Source organism: Pleurodeles waltl, chromosome 9, assembly GCF_031143425.1.
Source record: "Pleurodeles waltl isolate 20211129_DDA chromosome 9, aPleWal1.hap1.20221129, whole genome shotgun sequence".
Lineage (NCBI taxonomy): Eukaryota > Metazoa > Chordata > Amphibia > Caudata > Salamandridae > Pleurodeles > Pleurodeles waltl.
The window spans coordinates 396167071-396188115 of NC_090448.1; the positions used below are offsets into that span (position 1 = coordinate 396167071).

Here is a 21045-nt window from a genome sequence, read left to right on the forward strand (position 1 = left end):
AAGGTCATTCCCCTACAGCAACTCAGCTTGTCCATGTCTTATACTATTTCTGTGGGCATCCTGCTAGGTATGTTGAGTTCCCCAAACTCATGCACTGGTCTTATCCTTTTTTCCGTCCTCGGATTGTTTGGGGGGTAGGGGGGTTCTGCCCCTTCCAAATGTGAACTATTTCCCTCTTGGAGAGCAGAAGCCCAGGCCACGGCAGGGCCAATTTGTATCTCTTAGAGTCTAGATCAATGTTAATGTGCAGAATGGACAGGTTTGTGATAACTGATATCAACACATTCCCCAGAGTATTGAAAACCCCCTTTTAAAAAGGAGCAATTATAATGAAATTCCATACCGTTTGCATGAGGTCTCCAATCTGTGAACCAAAGCTCAGGCACAGTGGTGAAGAGATCCTTCCGCTCCTCCATAGTCTTTGTCTTGTGAAATATACTTTATGTAGATACTTAAACTGAATAAGTCTATATCTTGCGACTATAGCTCATTCTTTTGCAGACACCAGAATCCCGTTCCAGTCTTCGTCCAAGAGTAAACCCCCCCCCCCCTTTAACGCAATCTTTAATTGCTCGACCACTGTCATTATTCAAGAGTCTAGGAAAAGAAGGGAAGCTTTTAAAATCTAAAAGCAAGGGCAACAAGGAGAAATGAATTGTTTTATTAATACTTCCCAGACAAGCCATCTGGTGTCCCCGTGCATGTGGCTACAGTTGTTCTACATACGTTTGAAGGAAAAATTCAGTTTTCAAGCATCTCCTTAAGAGTATGAAGTTTTTCTGCATTGGGATTGATTGGGGCATTCCAGAAAATGTATCTCTCTAGGGATCTGCTGCCATGTTTTTTTCTTAGTCATTGTCTGAGTGTTGGCTGATTCAAAATTCCTATTTGGGGAGAAAAGCTTCATGGTGTAATTTCATCCTTTGTCTTAGAATGCTTTACGAAGGTGCATACAATTTACAATACACACTGTAAAATATCAGTATATTGACTCTCCCCAGGAAGCATCCTTTTATTTTAATAACATATTAGCTTCAGTATCTTTCTTTTATGGTACTGACTGCACATTTTAAATTGTTTTTCTTCTTTTGTGGACAAAGACCCTATCAAATGTGTATATTGTTTTGTAGGTCCTGATTGTCCACAGCCCTCTTTACTTTGCCTGGTAGACCTTAAAGTGGGTATAGCTTTTGTTCCCATACGCTTTTTGAAACTGAAGAATGGCATGTGCTAAATTTTGCTTGTGTAACTCTTTGCTTTATAGAACGTCCAGCTTTTGCAGTCTGAAACCAAGTTCTCCATCTCGTCCTAGTATACTCCTGTCAGGTATATTTTTTGCTGCTGCTTGTCAGAGTAACCTAAAACATGACTTAAGATTTTTGAATGTGTATTTTTATTATGTTTTCTCTGTAGTAATGTTCATTTCAGTCAGGGGAATTGGGAGGAATGTTTACATTTATTTCATCCATTGGCAATCACTCTGAAGTACACACTGGCCCATCATATTGTTGTGCCTACTGTCCCACTACAGTAAGGCCTAAGTATGTGCAAATCAGATATGTAAAAGATAGGAGGGGCTCCATTCACCTTGCATTTATGGACCTTTCCTGTGCTTTTATTATGGTCAACAGGGGAGAGGTGTGGAATGGTATGGCTAGGCTCGTCCAGGGTTTAATTGAGCTTTTACAAAGAATGGACAGGGACATTACCATAAGGGTCAGGTATGGTAATGATGGGACACTCTTTCAGAATATTCATCCACAGCTAGGATTTAGACAAGGGTGTGTGATGGCCCCTCTGTTTCTCATTTATATGAACAATTTAAAATCACACCTGACTAAAGTGGGGAAAGAGCTGCCTAAAATAAAGTCTGGAGCCCTCCTTGCCCTACTGTATGCACATGATGCAGTTAGAATAGCAAGGACTGCCAAATGGTTTACAGCTTCTTTTAGATGAATTTTATAGTTTTATGGGGGATCTGGATCTTAAAACTAACCTACAAAAATCTTTTACAATGAGTATTGGACCAAGAAATGTAGAAACTAGGGCATTGTATCTAGTGTGTGTGTGGGGGAGGGCAGCAATTGTGAAAGTCCATCACGTATCTGAGTCTTCCTTTTGACCAAACCTATCCTGGGCAAAGTTACACAATTCCAGGGCTGCGTAAATACAAAGAACTGTGGAGTCGGTATTCTCTTTTGCCAGAAGGTGGGGTCAAAAACTGATTAGAGAAATTATCGAGATCCACAAGAGTAAATGTATCTCTGTGGGGAGTTATGGAGCAGGGGTGTAGGGATATAAAGGCCCTGAGCCATTACAATAGGTAGAAAACACGTTTTTGTATAGCTTGCTGCTGTTCCACAATTTACTCCTGCCTTTATGTGTCTTTTAAACCTGTATGTGGCTCCTCTTAGGAGATAGGATAAAGCTGGAACCCCTCTTATTATGGATTAGGGCCTAGGAAAATCCGGAAGCGCACTTATCAAAAGATGGAATGGAGGATTGTCTTTCTTTGGACAATGTGTATGCTATACCTTTGCTTAGTTATATAAGGAAGGAATTCACAGACCTGGGTCTGCTAGAATTGGCTGGCAACCTGGTGAGTATAAATACAAAGGCAAGGCTATAATTAAAGTGAGGAAGGCTTTCTGGAGCAGACAGAGTAGACTCCACCAGGAGGAATTTGATAAACCGTCTGCAAGTGTAAACTACAGTTTAATTAATCTGATGTTTGGGTGTGAGTTTTATCTCTACTGGTTTCACGGGGGAATGTGAGGTTCTATCTAACTATATACGATTTAACTCACTGCATTTTCTAGTTGCCTTCCCTAGGAATGTAGCCTGGGGATCATTACTGCCCAGGTATTTGTGCAATAATATCACACAACAAAGCACATTGCACGTTATTGATTTTGTAGTCTGTATTCCCATGCCTAAAAGTGATTTTTGCACCCTGTCTTTCGCTCCTTTAACAATAAATCTCAGGAGGCTTTCGCACGTTTGCAAACGTTGGAGAATACCGGAATATGTGTGGCAATGGGAAACTTTGTAAGTCTTGCCCGAGGGTTACAGATAGATATGGTCCAGTGTAACGATTCCCCTTATGTATATATTGCCAATTTTAGGTCTGTTGAGTCTAAATTCAGATTCGCTCTTAGGGTTTTATATGGTGTCTTTTATTGTGCTATTAAGCATTGGTTTATGATGTGCAATAGCATAATATTGTTTTAATTATGAAGTGTTTCCCATTAATGTAATTATCGACATGATTCATGGAGATTGATCATTTTATGATGCGTAATGAGTATTATGATGCTGCTATATTTATGAAATGCTTTTTATTGTACCTTTATGGCCTAATGAGGGCCGAATAAAGTCTTGTTGATATGCAAATCAAGCTTGTTCCTGCCCTAAAAGAGATAGCTAAGCATGAACTTGTCCACTTCGTATAGATACACAAGCAACCCTAGATTACCTTGTTTGGCCTCATAAGCGATTTGAAACTTGAGTCTATGGCCGGACGAGATACAGGAACCATGTCTGGGTGATAAGAACAAAAATTGATGGTTTAATCCTTGAATTAATCTCAGTCATTGTTAATTACTCTGGGCTGCATTGTAGTCCATCATTGGTTTACTCGTTGTTCATAGAGCCCATGGCCTTCATGATGCCAACTACAGATAGGATCTATTCATATGCAAGTTAGTCTAACTTTGATGTATTTTGTTTATGGGGTCTTGCATCAAACCCTTTTTCAGAAGAGATAGACTTCACATTGACACCATTTGGGCTTACACCAAAGCCCCCAACCCCTCTAGTGACAACCTAGGATCTCCTAGAGACTGGACCGTGTTTCAACCATCCAGAGACAGACCTAAATAAAGAATACAATCTATGTGAGCGTTTTGTGACTGCCACTGCCCTTATGTCCGCTAGATTGGGGTTCAAAAGGTTATTAAAGGGCAACAAAACTGTAAACTTTGCACTTGTATAGCGCACTACTCACCCGTTAGGGTCTCAAGGCGCTGTACGCATACCGCTGTGGAACCCCTCCTGGCTGTTCCCTGTGAGGCACCCACTCCTGGACAGCCCAAGGGTGAAGCCAGGCATCCAAGCGCTGTGAGGGCCGTTGTGGAGATTAAGCAAGCCATTGCCCAGAGTTACAGAGTAGGACCCATTAATTAGATTAGGCACCAAGGTGAGAATTATCTGGTCCAAGGGAATTGAGCCCAAGCCCCGCCGAGGTGGAAATTGATCCCTGGCTCCGGGCCAGATCTCTGCATCAGGGTCTGCCACTCTAACCATTGTGCCACACTTCTCCACTAAAAGGGGTAGCAGCTGATACCCATAATTGACAAATATGACAAAATCTATTTCTAGCGCTCCTAAAAAATTATGACCTTCTCTTCCTCTCTCTGTAATACATCGCAGCTATTACGACGCTGCTTCTGACACATTAAAGTGTACGTACACCCAATTGTGGCTTTGCATTTGCATTCCCCTGTGAGTTCTGAGTATGTCTACAGTTGCATGAAAGTAAAAAAAATAGCTTGGTAAATTATTAATAACTGCTTATATCAAACATTACACTTTTGAAATAAGAGATGTTCTCGGTAATTATCATTTGGACACTGCAGAAGCATCATTAGTACCCCTTTGCAGAGCTTTTCGATAGCCTGGGTTATGACTTTAAAAATGATTCCATCATGCATCAGATCAGAGTCGGAGTAGGTATTTTGGATTTGTGCGTCCAGTAATGTTGAGCATGTGAGTTTAATCTAGATGTACAGCTTTTTTGTAGGTGAGGCTGGAGGGCTATACTAAATTGCACATGCATTTTCTCATTTGCTAAGGTTGTCCTTTACTATGCAGCTTTTCAATGATAGTGTCATATCATAATTTTGTAGATCTGCTTATTGTTACATGCTGCTTGAAAGCACAACATTTCATTATTTTAAAACTGTATGAGAAGGCTGATGGATTTGGCTTTGTACAACATTTTTAGGTTGAGTATAGCAGCGTGCAAGGGCTGCTTTTCCGACATGTTGGTATGTATCTGGGCTTATAACCATGCCCATTGCATGCCCATCACTATCACTCATTCATGGGCTTGCCTTTCAAAAATCCCTTCTTTTAGTTGATGACTGCTTTACGTTTGTCCCTTCTTAGGTCGGTTTTGTTACCGTCTTGGCCATTGACTCTGTTACATGGATAATTGCATGTTTGCTGATACGTTTGACTGCGAGCAAACTTCTTTTTTCTTTTGTTTCTCTCTTCGAGCTCACGGCAGCACTTTGAATGTCAACTGTTTTACTTTTTAATTTCAGTTTGTGTGGCAAGAAAAGTCCAGTTAGGAATTTACAACGCTTATAACTCTACCTCGAGCAAACGCCAGACCCATTACATTGCAAATGCTTGTTACCGAATGTAAACCCTTCAAGTTTCTGTTTAATTTATGAAAGGTTTCTTTTTAGGTCAAGGGTGCAAGTGCTCTGACGTGTTGTAATCTATCTGTGGGCTTTTAACCAAGGCTACCACATGCCCATCACTATCACTCGTTCATGGGCTTGCCTTTCAAAAATGCTTTATCATCATAGGTAAATGCTTTATGTTTGTCCTTTTTTGGGGCAATTTTGTTACTGCCTTGGCCATCAACTGTGTTACCTGGATAATTGCATGTTTGCTGATACGTTTGACTGCGAGCTAACTTCTTTTTACTTTTGTGTCTCTCCTTTGTGCTCATGCCTCTGGCGGCCGTGGCGCTTTTAAATGGCTCGCTTATGTCAACTGTTTTACTTTTCATTTTCAATTTATGTGGCAAGAAAAGTCCAGTTAGGAATTTTCAATGCTAATAGCTCTAACTCGAACAAACATAAGACTCATTGCATTGCAAGTGCTTGTTTGAGTTTTGCTACAGATAGCTTCAGTTGCCTATTGTGAGCGTTCATATGATCAGTACAGGACATGGCATTTTGTGAAGGTTTGCAACTGACTTTACATTATGGCTTCGGTGATGTACAAGATTAGTTTCTTGGTGACAACAGTGAGCAACAACTTATGCAGTCCTGGCAGGAGCTTCACAGAACAGGCTTGCACCCCTACTAGGTGTACTAACCCACGCCCTCCTACTGGAAGTCTTTCTCTTATAGTAGCTCACATATTACGCAAGGGTACCCCGAACTATTGATTATAGATCTTGGAAGGGGGAAATTGAGAAACAAAGAATCACAAAAGCTATTTTAACCTCTGTTTCTTTTGAAGAATCGCCAAGTGATCTATCACAATATCTATATTTAAATAATTTATTACAAACAAAAATATAAAACCACACCATTATACATACTCAATTTCAATATCAAACAGTCACAAAATACAAAAAACTACATTGTGTTGTACTTGAGAACACATCACTTAAATCACAGGAAGAAGCATATCCTAAGGTATAAATCATCTTCAACATGTTATGTTTTTGAAAATTATTGACCAACAACTGCGGTTTTCAATGAAAAAAAATCCCTTTCTTTCTTTATTTATATCCTGTGCTTTGTTTGCACTTAAGTTAGCTACTTTCCATTTGAAAATCTTTGACCCTTATTGTGTTATTGGCAATATATTTAGATGTTTGTCCTGAAGAAGGTGGCCTGAGCTGTATAGTAGCCACTGAAATGTGCGTCAACATTGTTTTATGCTGGTTCATTGGATGTAGAGGAAAAGTGCATAAAATATTGAATGCAAGGAAAATTTACACTGCTCTTTTTATCTATTTTCGGCAACAGGAACTGTCTTTTTAATTAGTAGTACAAAAGGGTATGTGTGGTGATATCGGGAGTTCGGGGAAATCAGTATGAAAAGAAATATGTCATGTATTTTATGGATGATATTGAAATTGAGTATGTATTATATTATGATTCTAATAAAGAAATATTTCAATAAGTAAATGACTTATTTATTGACATTGTCATAGATCATTTGGTTGTTCAAAAAATAAAAAAGATCAAGCAGGCATTTGTAATTGTTTGTCTCTTTCGTTAACTGTCCACAGAGCTGTTCACATAGTGCAAGTCACACGCTTTGGCTTTGCCACTACTTGTGTTTCCTAGAAGTGAAACTAACTAGAGAGACCTACTTTTAGTGTTTCAGGTGGGACAAACGAGGTTAAAGAAAGTGAATGTTTGTCCATTCACCACTTTGTTAATCGTGGCCTGTTTCGCCCAACCATCTAAAGCTAAATCATGGGTGGGGCTTAGGCCCATACCAAGTGAAGCCTATTGAACGAAGCCTCAATTACAGACAGTTCATATGTACTAGTTCTACAATGGAGACTTCATTTAATTCTTCTCTCTCCTCCCCAGGGCTGACAGCGTTGCGTCCTATGTGTGCGCAAAATGAATCTGATGTTACATCCCTTCCTTGCATGGCGACGATGTCTGTGCTGCTGGAAAGGGGTCTACAAAGTAATGTCCACAACGACAAGCAGGTATATTAGGGAAAGAAAACAGTGTTTCTTAAAGAGGTCTTTGACCACTTCATTGTATTCAAGGTTTGTTCTGCAGTTGGTTATTGTGTTACTCCATGGTTTCCTGCACATGTTTCTATAACTGCTTGTGTGTGCTTCTTTATGAATATGTTAGGGGTAAGTAACACCTTTGTATTGCCTCCTGTCTATTTGCCATTCACCCACATCCCCATACCGTTGAAGGAAGGACCGTACGCAGAGTACCTTTTTTTAATTCATTTGTGACACCATAGGTTTGATTGCAGTTTGACTTATTTTAATTATTTAGTTAGTTGTTTAAAATGAACCAGAGCTGACTCACTGTTCATGAACAAAAAGGAAAACATTTTTGAGGACTGTTGTCCATGCGCACAGCACAGAACCCAGAAATCTCATTTATATATGACCTTTGTACAAACTCAAATCAAAGTCAAATTTAGTGTCTATTTGTTGAAATCATTACAAAAAATATACAACTACATAAAACACTGTACACTCGTTAGGATATTAAAATCATCATAAAATCATCTCAGTAAACACTGTCACTTAAGGCACTGTGCAGTAAACAAGGATTGAGGCGCTGCTGGCCCACATTACTGAAAGATGAACATGTTAATCACCACAGGTATGCTAAACCAGTGGTTCTTAGCATTTTGACTTCTGTGGACCCTCACGTAATCATTACTCGAAGTCAGGGATCCCCACCGAATCATTATTGGAACTTTTGGTCCCTCACTGAATCCTTATTGTAAGCAATTTCGATTGTTGAATTGCAAAAGAACACACAAAAATAGAGAAACAAGCATTAATCAAACAAATGATGAAATATTTTATTTAATTTGCAAACAAATATAAAAAAAAATCAAAAATGTAATTTTTATTAGCTCATGTTTGGAGACCTATCAAAGAAGGCCACTTCCTTCCCTTCTATTAGAACTCACACATACCATTTTGCCTTCATCCCTAGTAGGGCAGTGAATCCATAGTTACCCATGGCATGGCCATTGCCCTTCTTGAAAGTGGTACTTAGCATCTCCAGGATTACAGAGAGTGATTTGTAATCAGTGAAAATAGTAGGGTGACCACATCTGTTGACTACGCCCCACAGCAGCCTTAAACACCTTGGTGTTGATGTCAATACCTAGATAACTCAGTATGGCAGGCACGTAATCTTCATTTTTCACAAATACTCAGTGTGCTGGTAGAGAATGAAAATATTACTTATGTGAAAGTATTCAGTATGGGTGTCATCCTCAGAATTATAGCCCATACAAAGAACATAGATCCCAGAACACGTTTTTAAAGTAACATCCAGATGTTAAAATCTGTATTTCGTTTGCAACAAAACTCAAAGAAGCCCAGTTACTACACAAATTGTATTTCTGCTTTTAAAATCCAAGCAAGCAAGGCCGCACTCATCTTATGCATTTGTACCCATTTTAGAAGCAAACATGATGTAACCCGAACCTCTGAAAAATATTTCAGTGGATGAGAAGGTGGAAATGAATATTGTTAAGGTGATGGTGCTGAAGGGCATGTGAGTGGTTGACTACCTCTTGCAGAAGATTTCTTTTTTGTTGTAGAACAGACTTACTTAACCAGAAGAACAACTTCTAGTGAGTCTTGTAAGGAAGAGCCACCTAAGCAAATTCCTGAGAGAAGCTTAATTCACCTGGAAATCCTTTTGAAGTTAAAACAAGAAGGACTACTAACAAAAACCTTGGATACAATTTTATTTAGCTACTAAACAGTGTTTTTATAGAAGATTATTTCCTTGAGTGTTTTCCCTCTACACGATCTGTTGGACATTAGCTGGCAAAATGTGATGTAAACACAATGCACTGTACACACGCTTGCCTCTATATTGCTTGACATGTTAGTGGCTAAGCCGAAATAACTTATGTACTTAGAAAGACATTTTGCAAGTATTGTTGCAGAGAAGAGAGGGGATACAGATGTGAACTCTTTCTTAACCAAACTGTACATAGCTTGTATGGAGACTGGAATGTTACCTGCATGGTGTTCCAAGGTTTGTTCCTCTTGAGTGCCTCGCTTGAATGTGTCTGTTATCCTGATTTTTGATGTTTCTCTCTGGCATCACGCTAATGCACCGCAGAGGACTAGACCTGACCCTAACATGAATAGGTCCTGGACTTGTAGCTTGTAGAGGCACACACATTAGCCTTATTTACTTACACTTGTCCATGTCATGGATTCAGCACATAGAGTTGGTGTGGAAATGTAGCAAGTTTTTAGATTCGATAGCATGATCAGACCTTTTTATGTGAGTCATTGTAGTGGACGCCTATGGGCTCACTTGTGTAAAGTTCTGCTTCTGTTTGCTTAACCACTTCCTAGTGCTAACATCCTGAGTGCATGTGTAGTGTGATGAAGTGTGTAGTCTGTATAGTGCATAGATGGAGCGCTGAGTGAGCCAAATTATTGAAGGGCTCTAGGATCCATTTTGGATATCCTGGGCTTGGCCTTACCCAAGATGGAGATGAGGGTTGTATATCCAGACGGTGTAAATGTACTGCTTGTATTCCTGAAGGTGGAGAGAGAACACCTAAACAGTGTAGTGAAGGAAAAAAGACAGAGCTTTGTTAGATATTCAGTTGGGCTTTTTGCTTATCAAGGGGTTGCTAATTAGACTTCCTGAAGTCTACCATTTGGTGAATGGTATGGGTGGGGGGGTGCTGCAGACCCTCCTGTGCAAGAGTAGGAAGTCTTTAGGTGAGGTCTACCCTTTCGCATTTCTCTGATTACGTCTTCAGTGAGTTGATGACAGTGAGGTTGAGAAACCTTATACATCTTTGTGCCTCTGTTGTGGGTGCTCCAGGTTAGCGACTATCCTGCTGTGAAAAGCACCACTCTGCTGAAAGGCAGTGTCTAGAAAACAACCCCGAAAGGACACGATTTTTTAAAAGAAAGTTTGTATTTTGTTTCATAAGAGGAATCAACAAGTCATTTCATCATACACCAATTGAGAGTTACAAGCGAGAAAACATGCGAATAGCCAGGAAAAATAAGATTCCCAAACAACAATTCATTACATCCACTTAGCTTATTACAAATAATTATTAATTACACTGGTCATATCAGAATTCATCAGTGATAATAATATAACAGCCCAAACATTCATCATGAGGATATTGAGCCATTTTCTGAAGCTGATTATATAATATATACCTCAGGTTATAAAGCGGATACTTTACTCCAGAGCAGTTGTTAAGACACTTTAGTGCTGGCTAAGCCCCCCTTGGGGCCACCCCTTCAGGGAGTTCAAACTTTCTTCCCTCTCTTCCTGGCCCCCTTGCCCTTCTGATGCATAGGCTGCTCTCGATGTGGAACAATGAGAGCAACCTTGCTGGCCGCTGATGATGTGTAGGGGGTTCTGAATTAAGCTAGCCCACAGTAAGACAAATATGGGCTACAGCCATAGCGCTAAATAGAAAAGATTGACCATCCCTACCATCTGCATTATCATGTATTCTCAGAAGCATGATTTGAGGTGATAATACCATTTCTTTGTGCAAAACAGACTGCAGAAAGCAGGATATCTCTTATTTAAGAGGGTCTAGAACTGGACAATTACAAAACATGTGCGAGGTCTGCCTTCAGACTCTAACATCGGTGTAGGAAATATCTGTACCCTCCCACAACTCGCTGTCTTGGCCGGAGTGTAATACAAGTTTAAGAGTGTTTTAAAGTGTTTTGACTGCAACCCTGCAAATAGTAATAATCTATGACTGAATTATAATGACTAGAAAAATCGAACGTCTGTAGCCCGTACCCTCCTATGCCAATTATCTGACTGCTTCTCAAGATCGTGGGGCATAAACCCCCTCAAGCATTCGTAAATCTGACTTATCTTGCAACTAGCCATGTTGTGAAGCAGTTCGAGTAATATTTCCTTGGTTAATCCAGTAGTTCCGCCACACTTTCTATATAGAAAGTCCCTGAACTGTAAATATTTAAAAAGTCTCTCTTTTTGAGTCCAAACTCCAGTTGTAATTTCCCAAATGACAGCATTTGAGTTTTGAAAAGGTTGCCTATTTTTTCTACCCCTTTAGCTTCCCACCTAGAGCGGTATGCATCATGAAAATGATAGGGAACAGCGGGGACCGGGAAATGGGGGTCTAGAAATGAAATCTCCCAATACCGATCTTTTTCCTGTCTGCCACCCATATCTTAAAAGCAGCTTGTAAGATCTTAAATTTCACCTTTTTATAATAACATGGCGCAACCATTTTCAAGAAGACAGCCTTAGTGTCATCTCCTATTGGCAATTAATAGTTAGAAGGTGTCATTTCTGCCGCCTGGGAATCAATCTGCTGACCACCCATTAGGAAATTCATGTGGTGTAGAGCAGCTGCCCATGGATAATACCTAATGTTTGGCACAGCCCAACCCCCTCAGACACTAGGCAGTATCAAATACTTTATGACCCTTCTAGCTTTAGCATAAGAACAAATTAAACTACTAGAAACTTCCTCTATTCTTTTGAATCAGCATTATTAAAACTCTAACGTTATGGCCCTAAACTAAAGTAATAAAGAAGTTTAGGCAACAATAGCATTTTAATGACGTTACAACTGCCAGCTATCATAAGATGGAGATTATCCATTCACCTGAAATCCAGTTTTGCCTTCTGTATTACTAGAGCCAGGTTCAATTCCATTGTCTGACCAAGTTTTGGTATAATACTTACTCCCAGATAGACTGCATGGTCCACAATCCAATCATCAACAGAATTTATCTGGTCATTCCCTGGCAGCTGTATCTTATTCCAGTGCAAAAGGTAGCCTGATAGCTTTCCAAAATTTGAGGCCTCATTTTCCAGCTCCAGCATTGCCCCTTCTGGGTCCGCTGTCACAACTGCAATATCATCTGTATACGCATTTTGCGCTGATGCCATGCAACTTCATTGGCTTTATTAAGGTGTTGGCTTCTAGTTTTCTTATCAAAGGGTTGACATATAAAGCGAAGAGTAAATGTGACGATGGGCACCATTGTCTTGTGCCCCTCATTATTTGTAAAGGTTCAGATTCATTACCCATGATTTGGAGCCTAGCTGTTGGATTCCTATAGACCACTTGTACAGCCCTAATGAACCCAAAACTGAATTTATTCCATTACAGCACTGTCCAAAGATAATCCCAAGCCACCCAATCACAAGCCTTTTTCGGCATCTAAAAGCACCAAGGCCATGGGATCTCCTTTCACACTGACCCCCATCGAGTAATGCTATGACTTGTCTGATATGATCTGTAGTTCCTCTGCCAGGTATAAAGCTATTGCCTCGGAGATATTAATTTGCCAATAATCCATCTTAACCTAGAGGCCAACATTTTTTTATATAATTTGGCCTCGCTGTTTATCAGAGAAATAGGTCTATATGACCCAGGGCATGTGGTGGTTTCCCTTTCTTCTTAAAAATGACAATAGTAGTAGTTACCCAAGACAGAGGGGACATCTAGTAAGACTCAAACCACGTTCTCTTCTAGTACAGAAAAAAATACTCTATAACACTCAAGAGGGATTTTGTCTGTGCCTACTGCTTTACCAGAAGGTAAAGATTTGAGCGCTTCCCTAATTTCTTCACAACCAAAGGGGACATCTAGCAAGGTCTGATCATCTTCATTGACCTTTCAGTCCACAATGGAGTCCAGGTACTGGAATATATCCTGCTTATCCACCCTGCCTCAGCTTGATACAATTGTTTGTGGAATTCCCTAATTTCTTCATAGCCAAATGAGACATCTAGGAATGCCTGATCATCTGCATTGACCTTAAAGTCCACAATGGAGTCCAGGTACTGGAATATATCCTGCTTATCCGCCCTGCCTCAGCTTGATACAATTCTTTACAGAATTCCCTAAATACTCCCAAGATTGCCCCAGAGGTGGTAAATGCCTGCCCGCCCTTATCTCTGATTTTGGATATTTCCCCATAAACAGTTTTTGTACCTAGTCTGAAGTGCCAACAATTGATCCACTCTTTTGCTGTACTCATAGCTCTCTTTCTTACGTGCCATATATTTTTCAGAGGCTTTTCCTGATGATATATTATTGATAACAGATTTAATTACTGCTAACTTCTGTAATAATTCTTGGAGTTCTTTTCCTTGGACAGTTTCCTCTACCATTTGAGCTTCTACAGCCATAAGTTCACTGCATTTATCTCTGAAAAGCTGAGAGAGGGACCTTTGCCGATTTAGAGTAAAAGAGAGAGTCTCCCCTCTTATACCAGCCTTCAATGTATCCCAGACTACACCTGCTGGAGTGCTGCCTCTGTTTCTCTCCATAAATTCTGGGATCTATTTTTTATAAGAGAGATATAGGGGGTCATTACGACCTTCCCGCCAAGGTTTGACCGCCGGGCGGCCGCCAAAGCAGCCGCACTCGCGCCACGGCCATTATGAGATCCCCGTTGGGCCACAACACAGGAGCCGGCTCCAAATGGAGTCGGCGGTGTTGGGGCCGTGCGACGGGTGCAGTTGCACCTGTTGCGCTTTTCACTGTCTGCATAGCAGACAGTGAAAAGCTGCACAGGGCCGTGGTAGGGGGCCCCTGCACTGCCCATGCCAGTGGCATGGGCAATGCAGGGGTCCCGCGACTCCCCTTTCCGCCAGCCTTTTCATGGCGGTGCAAACCACCATGAAAAGGCTGGCGGGAGGGGGACTCGTAATCCTACTCCTGCCGGGACTAAAGTGGTGGGAAACCGCCGGTCCTGGCGGTGCGACCGCGGCACTTCGGCCGCAGTCATAATGCCCGGGATTTCACTGCCAGCCTGCTGGTGGTGAAATCCGCCAAAACAACCCTGGCGGTCAAAGACTGCCAGGGTTGTAATGACCTCCATAGTCTTCATTAAAATGTAACTCCCTTTCAAACAACCACATTTATGGAGGGGCCAGTGAACTCTCTGCAACTCCTGTTCCTAGTTCCAGGTTTCTAGTTTGGGAAAAGCTCCCTTGAATAGCTTGACCACAAAGAATCTAATGTCGTTGCCCTCTATCCCCCTTCTCAAGGCTGAGGATTCACAATTTATTTTGATGTTGTGTATTCTCAAAATCATCAAGTTTCCATTGTCTATCTAAGATCTGAGATTCTTGGGCTATTAATTGGCCTTTAAGACCCATCAAGTCTGTCTCTAGATTTGAGGCCTAGGTTTCCACTGCTGCAATTATTTCTCTATTCTCCATATAGGCTTTAGAAATCTTTCTTTTTGCTCCCTGCAGTTTCTTTGTTGCTAAACCTGTCTTGCACCCATCAGAGCAAGTTTCTTCCTGCTGTTGTTTAAAAAAGTTGTATATGAGCTCCAGTTCAGCTCTGGCAGTGGTAAAGGGTTCTGCTGCAGATTAGGCACATCGTCGTACATCTACTGAGTTGCTAAATAATTCAATTTCAGCAATAAGTTAGATCCCCCCTCTTCTCTATCTGTCGGGATTTAGACCCCTGTGCCGCCTTACATGTTTAGATGCCATTGAGGGACTCAGCTCTTCCAATGGGCCACTTGTAGTTTTAACCAAAGGTGATGAACAGTCCACATCTTCAGCCCAAGAGCAATCTGAGCCTTTAGTTAATAAGAAAAATGTTTCACCCAGCTTTGGGGGTTCATCTAGCGTCATGCATATTCCAGAGCTGCCTTGGTAAGCTCTATGCCATTACTACAGACCTTGGCCAATTCTAGAGAATCTTTATCAGCTCTGCTAACACGGGCCTCGTTAACTGTGTGGATGCTGCCACCTCCAGATAGGACCAACGGGGATGTCTTATCTGCTTTTGCCACTAGGGGTATATTGTCCCATTATTGCTGGGAGAGGGGTCAGACTTATACACATTTGTAGTAACAGACATCTTGGGGTGAGACAATATAGCCGAAGGATGCAACCCCTCTGAGACGGCCATCTCCTCAGACTGCACATGAGTAAGCGCAGCACCCCCCTCCGTTACACAATGGGAGATTTCACTAACCTGGGCCCCGGAATCCAGAGAGAGCCTGCTAAGCTGCTGAGGCCATAGTTCCTCTGGACAAATAGTAGATCCACTGGAGAGATTGAGGGGAGCGTCGTTGGTCCGAGCAGAGGGGTCAGAGTTGTCCCCCTGTAGATGTAAGAACTCGCTGTTGCTGCCCACACCAACAGCGAGTGCTTAAGGAAAGACACTTGACAGGAGAACCACACTACAGTGGTGCTATGGTTTCAGCAGTGGTTCCCTATCTCTGGTCTGCCAGTTGTGTATAAATGTGAGACCCTACTGCCCCATTTGTTGTTTTTAATTCCAGGTCCATTAGGGCCAAGAAAGGTAGTGCTCTGAAGAAAGCCCAGAAGACAACTGTGCAATGAGCGCTAGTGTCTGCCTAACAGCTAGTCTCTCATAGGTGAGGCAACAATACCACAGGGCTGGATCTCTTTGTGGAGGATCTGTGCACCATTCCTGTAGCTCCTAGAAACCTGTTTGGTAGCTGAGAGCAGGAAGAAGACTGAAAACTCTGCAGGTGGAGTTTCTGTCTAGGAATGGGTGAGGTTCAATACATTTCTGTGTCTCAGGAATCCAATAAGAGAGGACTGCTGTAAAGCAGTCTGTTTGACCTAATCATCAGCAGGTTTGCAGACTTTTGGGCCAGTTCCTGGCAGGAACCATAACTCTGTGACTGCAATTGCTGTGGGCTGGTCTAGAATTTGATTGTGTGTTGTGACCATCCTGTGCCTGGCTGCAGCTGCCAAGTGGAAGATTGAGGTTCTGTGGCCATGCCTGCTAAGGTTTTAATTGTTTTGTGCATAGCTGCCAAGTGAGAGATTGGCCTGTCATGACTGTACCTGTTCAAGTTGTGATCAGCCTGTGAATCGACTCAAGTGCCCAGTCAAAGGGTGGCTTGTGTGTGCCCGTAACCACCCAGATGGTGATTAAGGCTCTTATCTGATAAAGACTTCTAGTTGCAGATTCCTTACCTTAGAATTTCCCCAGGGCATCAGACTGGATCTGGAGATTTTTCTTCGAGCAATACCCTTGCTCGTCGGTAGGTGGCGTCAGTCGACTCTGTGGGCGGCGTCGTTGCCGTGATGACGTTGAGAATAGTATATGGACGCCGCCCTTGCACAGTGACGTCAGTTCTTTTCTTTCTGCGCCACGTGCTGATCCGGAGAAGAGCTACCCTGGTCTTTTTTTTGACCGACCGACTTCGACCGTTTTGTCGAGAACTTTGGTGCATCGAGGATGTCCCCGAAGACCGGTTTCAAGCCGTGAGAGGACTGTCATCGTACGATGTCGGTGATGGATCCTCATCGGGTTTGTCTGTGGTGTCTCAAGTGCAACCACGACCCGAAGTCCTGCTCCGAGTGCCGGGTCATGCACCCGAAGGCTTTGAGGGAGCGGCCCAGCCCTCGACTCCACGTAGGTCCTGGTCTCAATCGAGAGGAAGTCTTGAGACCAGTCGCGGAGCCATCACCACTCATCTTCTTCCAAATCCTCGGGTCAAGGTAAGAAGAAGAAGTCAAAGAGATCCCATCGCTGTTCGACTTAGCCCCGTCACTCGGCTGACGCGACGCGGGAGGAGAGTCCACGCACAAGGCCTTCAAACTGAGGGATTCGGATGAGGGGCCTTCGGTTTCCGCACCGGCAGCTTTGCTCTGGCCACTGAGGTCACCCCCCGGATCCGCATGCGGATCCGCACCAGTCGCACCCTTGAGACCTTCCCCGGCGTCTGGTCGATTGTCGCCGCTCCCGACCTCAGTAGTGCCCACTATCAACGTCGACCCAATTCTTATCCCCGATGACTCGGAGTTGGAGCGGTGTCAGCCGATCCCACCTTTGACTTCGATGGGGCCTATTCACCCCAGGTCGGATTCTGACCCTTTCTCTTCTAGGTATGAATATGGGGAGGGATTGGAGTGGTCCCTGGACCCTTATGAATACCAGGATGACCCTTCTATGGACTGGGTGCAGGAATTGGGCGATGCCAGTGGTCTGGATTCTTCTCCTGGCGCTGGCATGCTGTCTCCTCCTACCGTAGTTATGGCGGAGGGAGCGACTTATGGTATGGTGGTCAGTAGGGCAGCTGAGGTCCTGGGTCTTGAGCTTCCCACAGTTGAGGTCAGGTCTAATCTCCTGACGGAGGTGCTTCAGCCTGGGGTTTCTACTTCAGAACCCCTTTTGCCGTTTAATGAAGCCCTCACCGATGTCCTTTTGGGTACCTGGTCTAAACCCAACACTGGGGCTCCTGTGAATAGGACTGTTGCACGCCGCCATCTGCCTGCTCCAAACAGCCCTAAATTCCTGTCCCAACACCCCACGCCTGAGAGTCTAATTATCCAAGCTTCCTCTTCTTCAGGCGCATTCCCTTCCGCACCCACGGGCAGGGAATCCAAAATGCTGGAACAGTTTGCAAGAAGTTATTTTCCAGTCTCGCGCTGCGGTCTGTGAACACCCCTTGCCTTTTGGGCCGCTGTACCCACTCTTTGTGGGATACGTTTGTGCAGGTCCTGCCGCAGATAGCAGAGGAGGCCCATGCTATCGTGTCCCAAGCTGTGAATGATGGGAGAGATGCGGCAAAGTTCACAATCCATTGTGGCTGGACACGACCAACTCTCTGGGCAGATCGGTTGCTGCGACGGTAGCCTTACGACGCCACGCCTGGTTGCCTACTTCTGTTTTTTTTTTAGGATGGCCAACAGTCACTCATGGAAATGCCCTTTGATGGCTCACTTCTCTTCGGTGACAAAGCGGACTCGGCCTTGGAGAGATTCAAGGATTCACGGGCAATGGCTCGGTCCCTCGGTCTTTCCTCTGCCCCTTACACCCAATAGCCTGCTTTTCTCCACTTTCGTGGCCACGAAGAGGCTCCCTATCGCGTCCTCCGCCCAGCCACCGTGCCACCCATGATGTTCAGCCGCTGCGTGGCCGGGGACGCGGAATCCCACGTGGCCGTGGGCCAGGTAATCAGAGGTCTGCCCAGTCCACCTCTGCCCCTGCTGCAGCCTCCAAACCCTCCTAGTCCGTCCCCTTACTCCCGTCCAGTTGGTGACAGGATTCGCCATCACCTGCCCCACTGGAAAATCATCACCACGGACAGGTGGGTTTCGCAGTTAGTTCGAAAGAGCCACTCCCTCCCTTTCAAATCTGCGCCACCAACCACGCCTCCATCCTTCAGTCACCTTCCAGAGTATCATTTGGCACTTCTCCGCAAGGATGTCGCAGCTCTCTTGGCCAAGGGAGCTATAGAAAAGGTCCCTGTGCCCGAAGTAGGTCATGGTTGTTATTCCCGCCACTTTCTGACACCGAAAAAGGACAAGGGCTTACATCCTATCCTAGACCTTCGGGACCTAAACTACTTCCTCAAGAAGGAGAAATTCAAAATGCTTTCCCTGGCTTAGGTTCTGCCTTCCTTGGACCCAGGAGACTGGATGGTAGCGTTGGACTTGCAGGATGCTTATTTACACATCCCCATCCTGCCTGCCCACAGACGTTATCTACGATTCGTTGTAGGTCACGAGCACTTTCAGTTTACCGTGCTCCCCTTCGGCCCTACCAGCACCCCTCGGGTGTTCACAAAAGTGATGATGGTGGTTGCAGCTCATCTGCGCAGTTTAGGGGTCTCAGTCTTCCCCTACCTCGACGACTGGCTGTTGAAGGCGGACTCGCCCCAGAAAGTCGTCTCCCACCTTCAGACTACGGTGAACCTCCTGCACACGCTGGGGTTCACTATGAACGTGCCGAAGTCACACCTGACTCCCTCTCAGATGCTCCCTTTCATCTGAGCTGTTCTGGACACAGTGCATTTTCAGGCTTATTCTCCCGAAAAGCAAGTCCAAGACATTCAGGCTATGATTCGGATCTTTCAGCCTCAGTCTTGGGTTTCGGTGAGACTGACTCTGAGGCTGCTGGGCCTCATGGCCACCTGCAGCCTGCTAGTAACACATGCCAGATGGCATATACGGGCTCTACAGTGGGACCTGAAGTTCCAGTGAGCGCAGCGTTCAGGGGGAATCTCTCCGACATGGTCCAGATCTCTGGGGGACTGTGAAAGAACTGCAGTGGTGGCTTTTGAATCCGCATTGGGTCACGGCAGATCCCTCTCCCTTTCCCAACCAGATCTCTCTATAGTGTTAGATGCGTCACTTCTGGCCACATGGGAGAGGCGGAGATAAGAGGGCTTTGGTCTCCGGCGGAGTCTGGGCTCCATATCAATCTTCTGGAGCTCCGGACGATCAGGTTTGCTTTGAAAGCATTCCTTCCCTCTCGCCAAGGAAAAGTGGTGCAGGTGTTCACGGACAATACTACTACCATGTGGTTCTGCAACAAACAGGGCGGATTAGGGTCCTGGACCCTTTGGCAGGAGGCACTACGCCTCTGGACATGGCTGGAACATCAGGGCATTACCCTGATGGTTCAACATCTGGCGGGTTCCCTCAACCCCAGAGCGGACGAACCCAGCCGTCGATGCACAGCCAATCACGAATGGCGTCTCCATCCAGAGGTGGCGCAAGGTCTCTTTCAGCAGTGGGGAGAGCCTTGGTTAGATCTGTTCGCCTCCGCAGAGAACGCGCAATGTCAGCTGTTTTGTGCATTGGAGTTTCAAAGGCTGCACTCGCTCTGAGACGCTTTTCATCTCGAGTGGAACTCCGGCCTCCTTCATGGCTTTCCGCCTATACCTCTTCTGCCCAGAGTTCTAAAGAAAATCAGGAACGACCGGGCCCAAGTCATCTTGGTGGCTCCGGACTGGGCATGGAGAGTATGGTATCCAGAGCTATTGAGCATGTCCATCAATACTCCACTCAGACTGCCTGTTCGGGCAGATCTTCTGTCGCAGCAACAGGGGACGGTTCTTCACCCGAACCTGTCCAACTTCCACCTTCATGCGTGGAGATTGAGCGGCGACAGATGACGGCTTTTGCACTTCCACCGAAGTCTGCAATGTTATCTTGGCAGCCAGGCGTCCATCAACCAAAACTGTATACGCCTGTTGTAGGAATAAATTTGTGGCATGGTGTACCAATAAATCTGTTGATCCTCTTTCTGCCCCTCTGTCGGAGGTTCTTCTGTTCAATCTTTCTTTGGCCCAGCAGGGCTCTGCCTTGGGCACCCTTAAAGGGTATTATCTGCCATTTCGACCTTTCTTAGGCTACCTTATCAGCCCTCACTCTTTAAATCTCCTATTGTGAGTAGATTCCTAAAAGGACTCACCCATTTATTTCCTCCCACTGCATTTGTCATGCCTCAGTGGGACCTCAATCTTGTACTTTCTTATTTAATGTGTAATCCCTTTGAGCCTATGCATAATTGTCCCTTACGGCTCCTCACCTTCAAAACTGTCTTTCTTGTTGCATTAACCTCTGCTCTCAGGGTGAGTGAGCTTCAGGCCCTTGCCTCAAAACCTCCATACTTGTCTGTGCACCCTGACAAAGTAGTGTTGCGCACTAAGGCTTCCTTCCTTCCTAAGGTGGTTACACCCTTTCATGTAGGCCAGTCCATCGCTCTGCCTACTTTCTACGCACCCCGAGATCCTTCCCATGAGGAGGAGAGACTCCACCATCTGGACCCAAAAAGAGT

The 21045-nt window shown here is 44.2% G+C and overlaps 1 protein-coding gene across 1 annotated transcript in view; it reads left to right on the forward strand.

Annotated features, from left to right (window-relative positions):
- Positions 1 to 21045, forward strand: part of DNAJC4 (DnaJ heat shock protein family (Hsp40) member C4) — a 425931-nt gene that overhangs the window by 12996 nt on the left and 391890 nt on the right. The window contains exon 2 of the mRNA XM_069207103.1: positions 7353 to 7477. Coding sequence (XP_069063204.1) covers positions 7386 to 7477 — 92 coding nt within the window. The 5' untranslated portion in view covers positions 7353 to 7385. The remainder of the gene's footprint in view (positions 1 to 7352; positions 7478 to 21045) is intronic.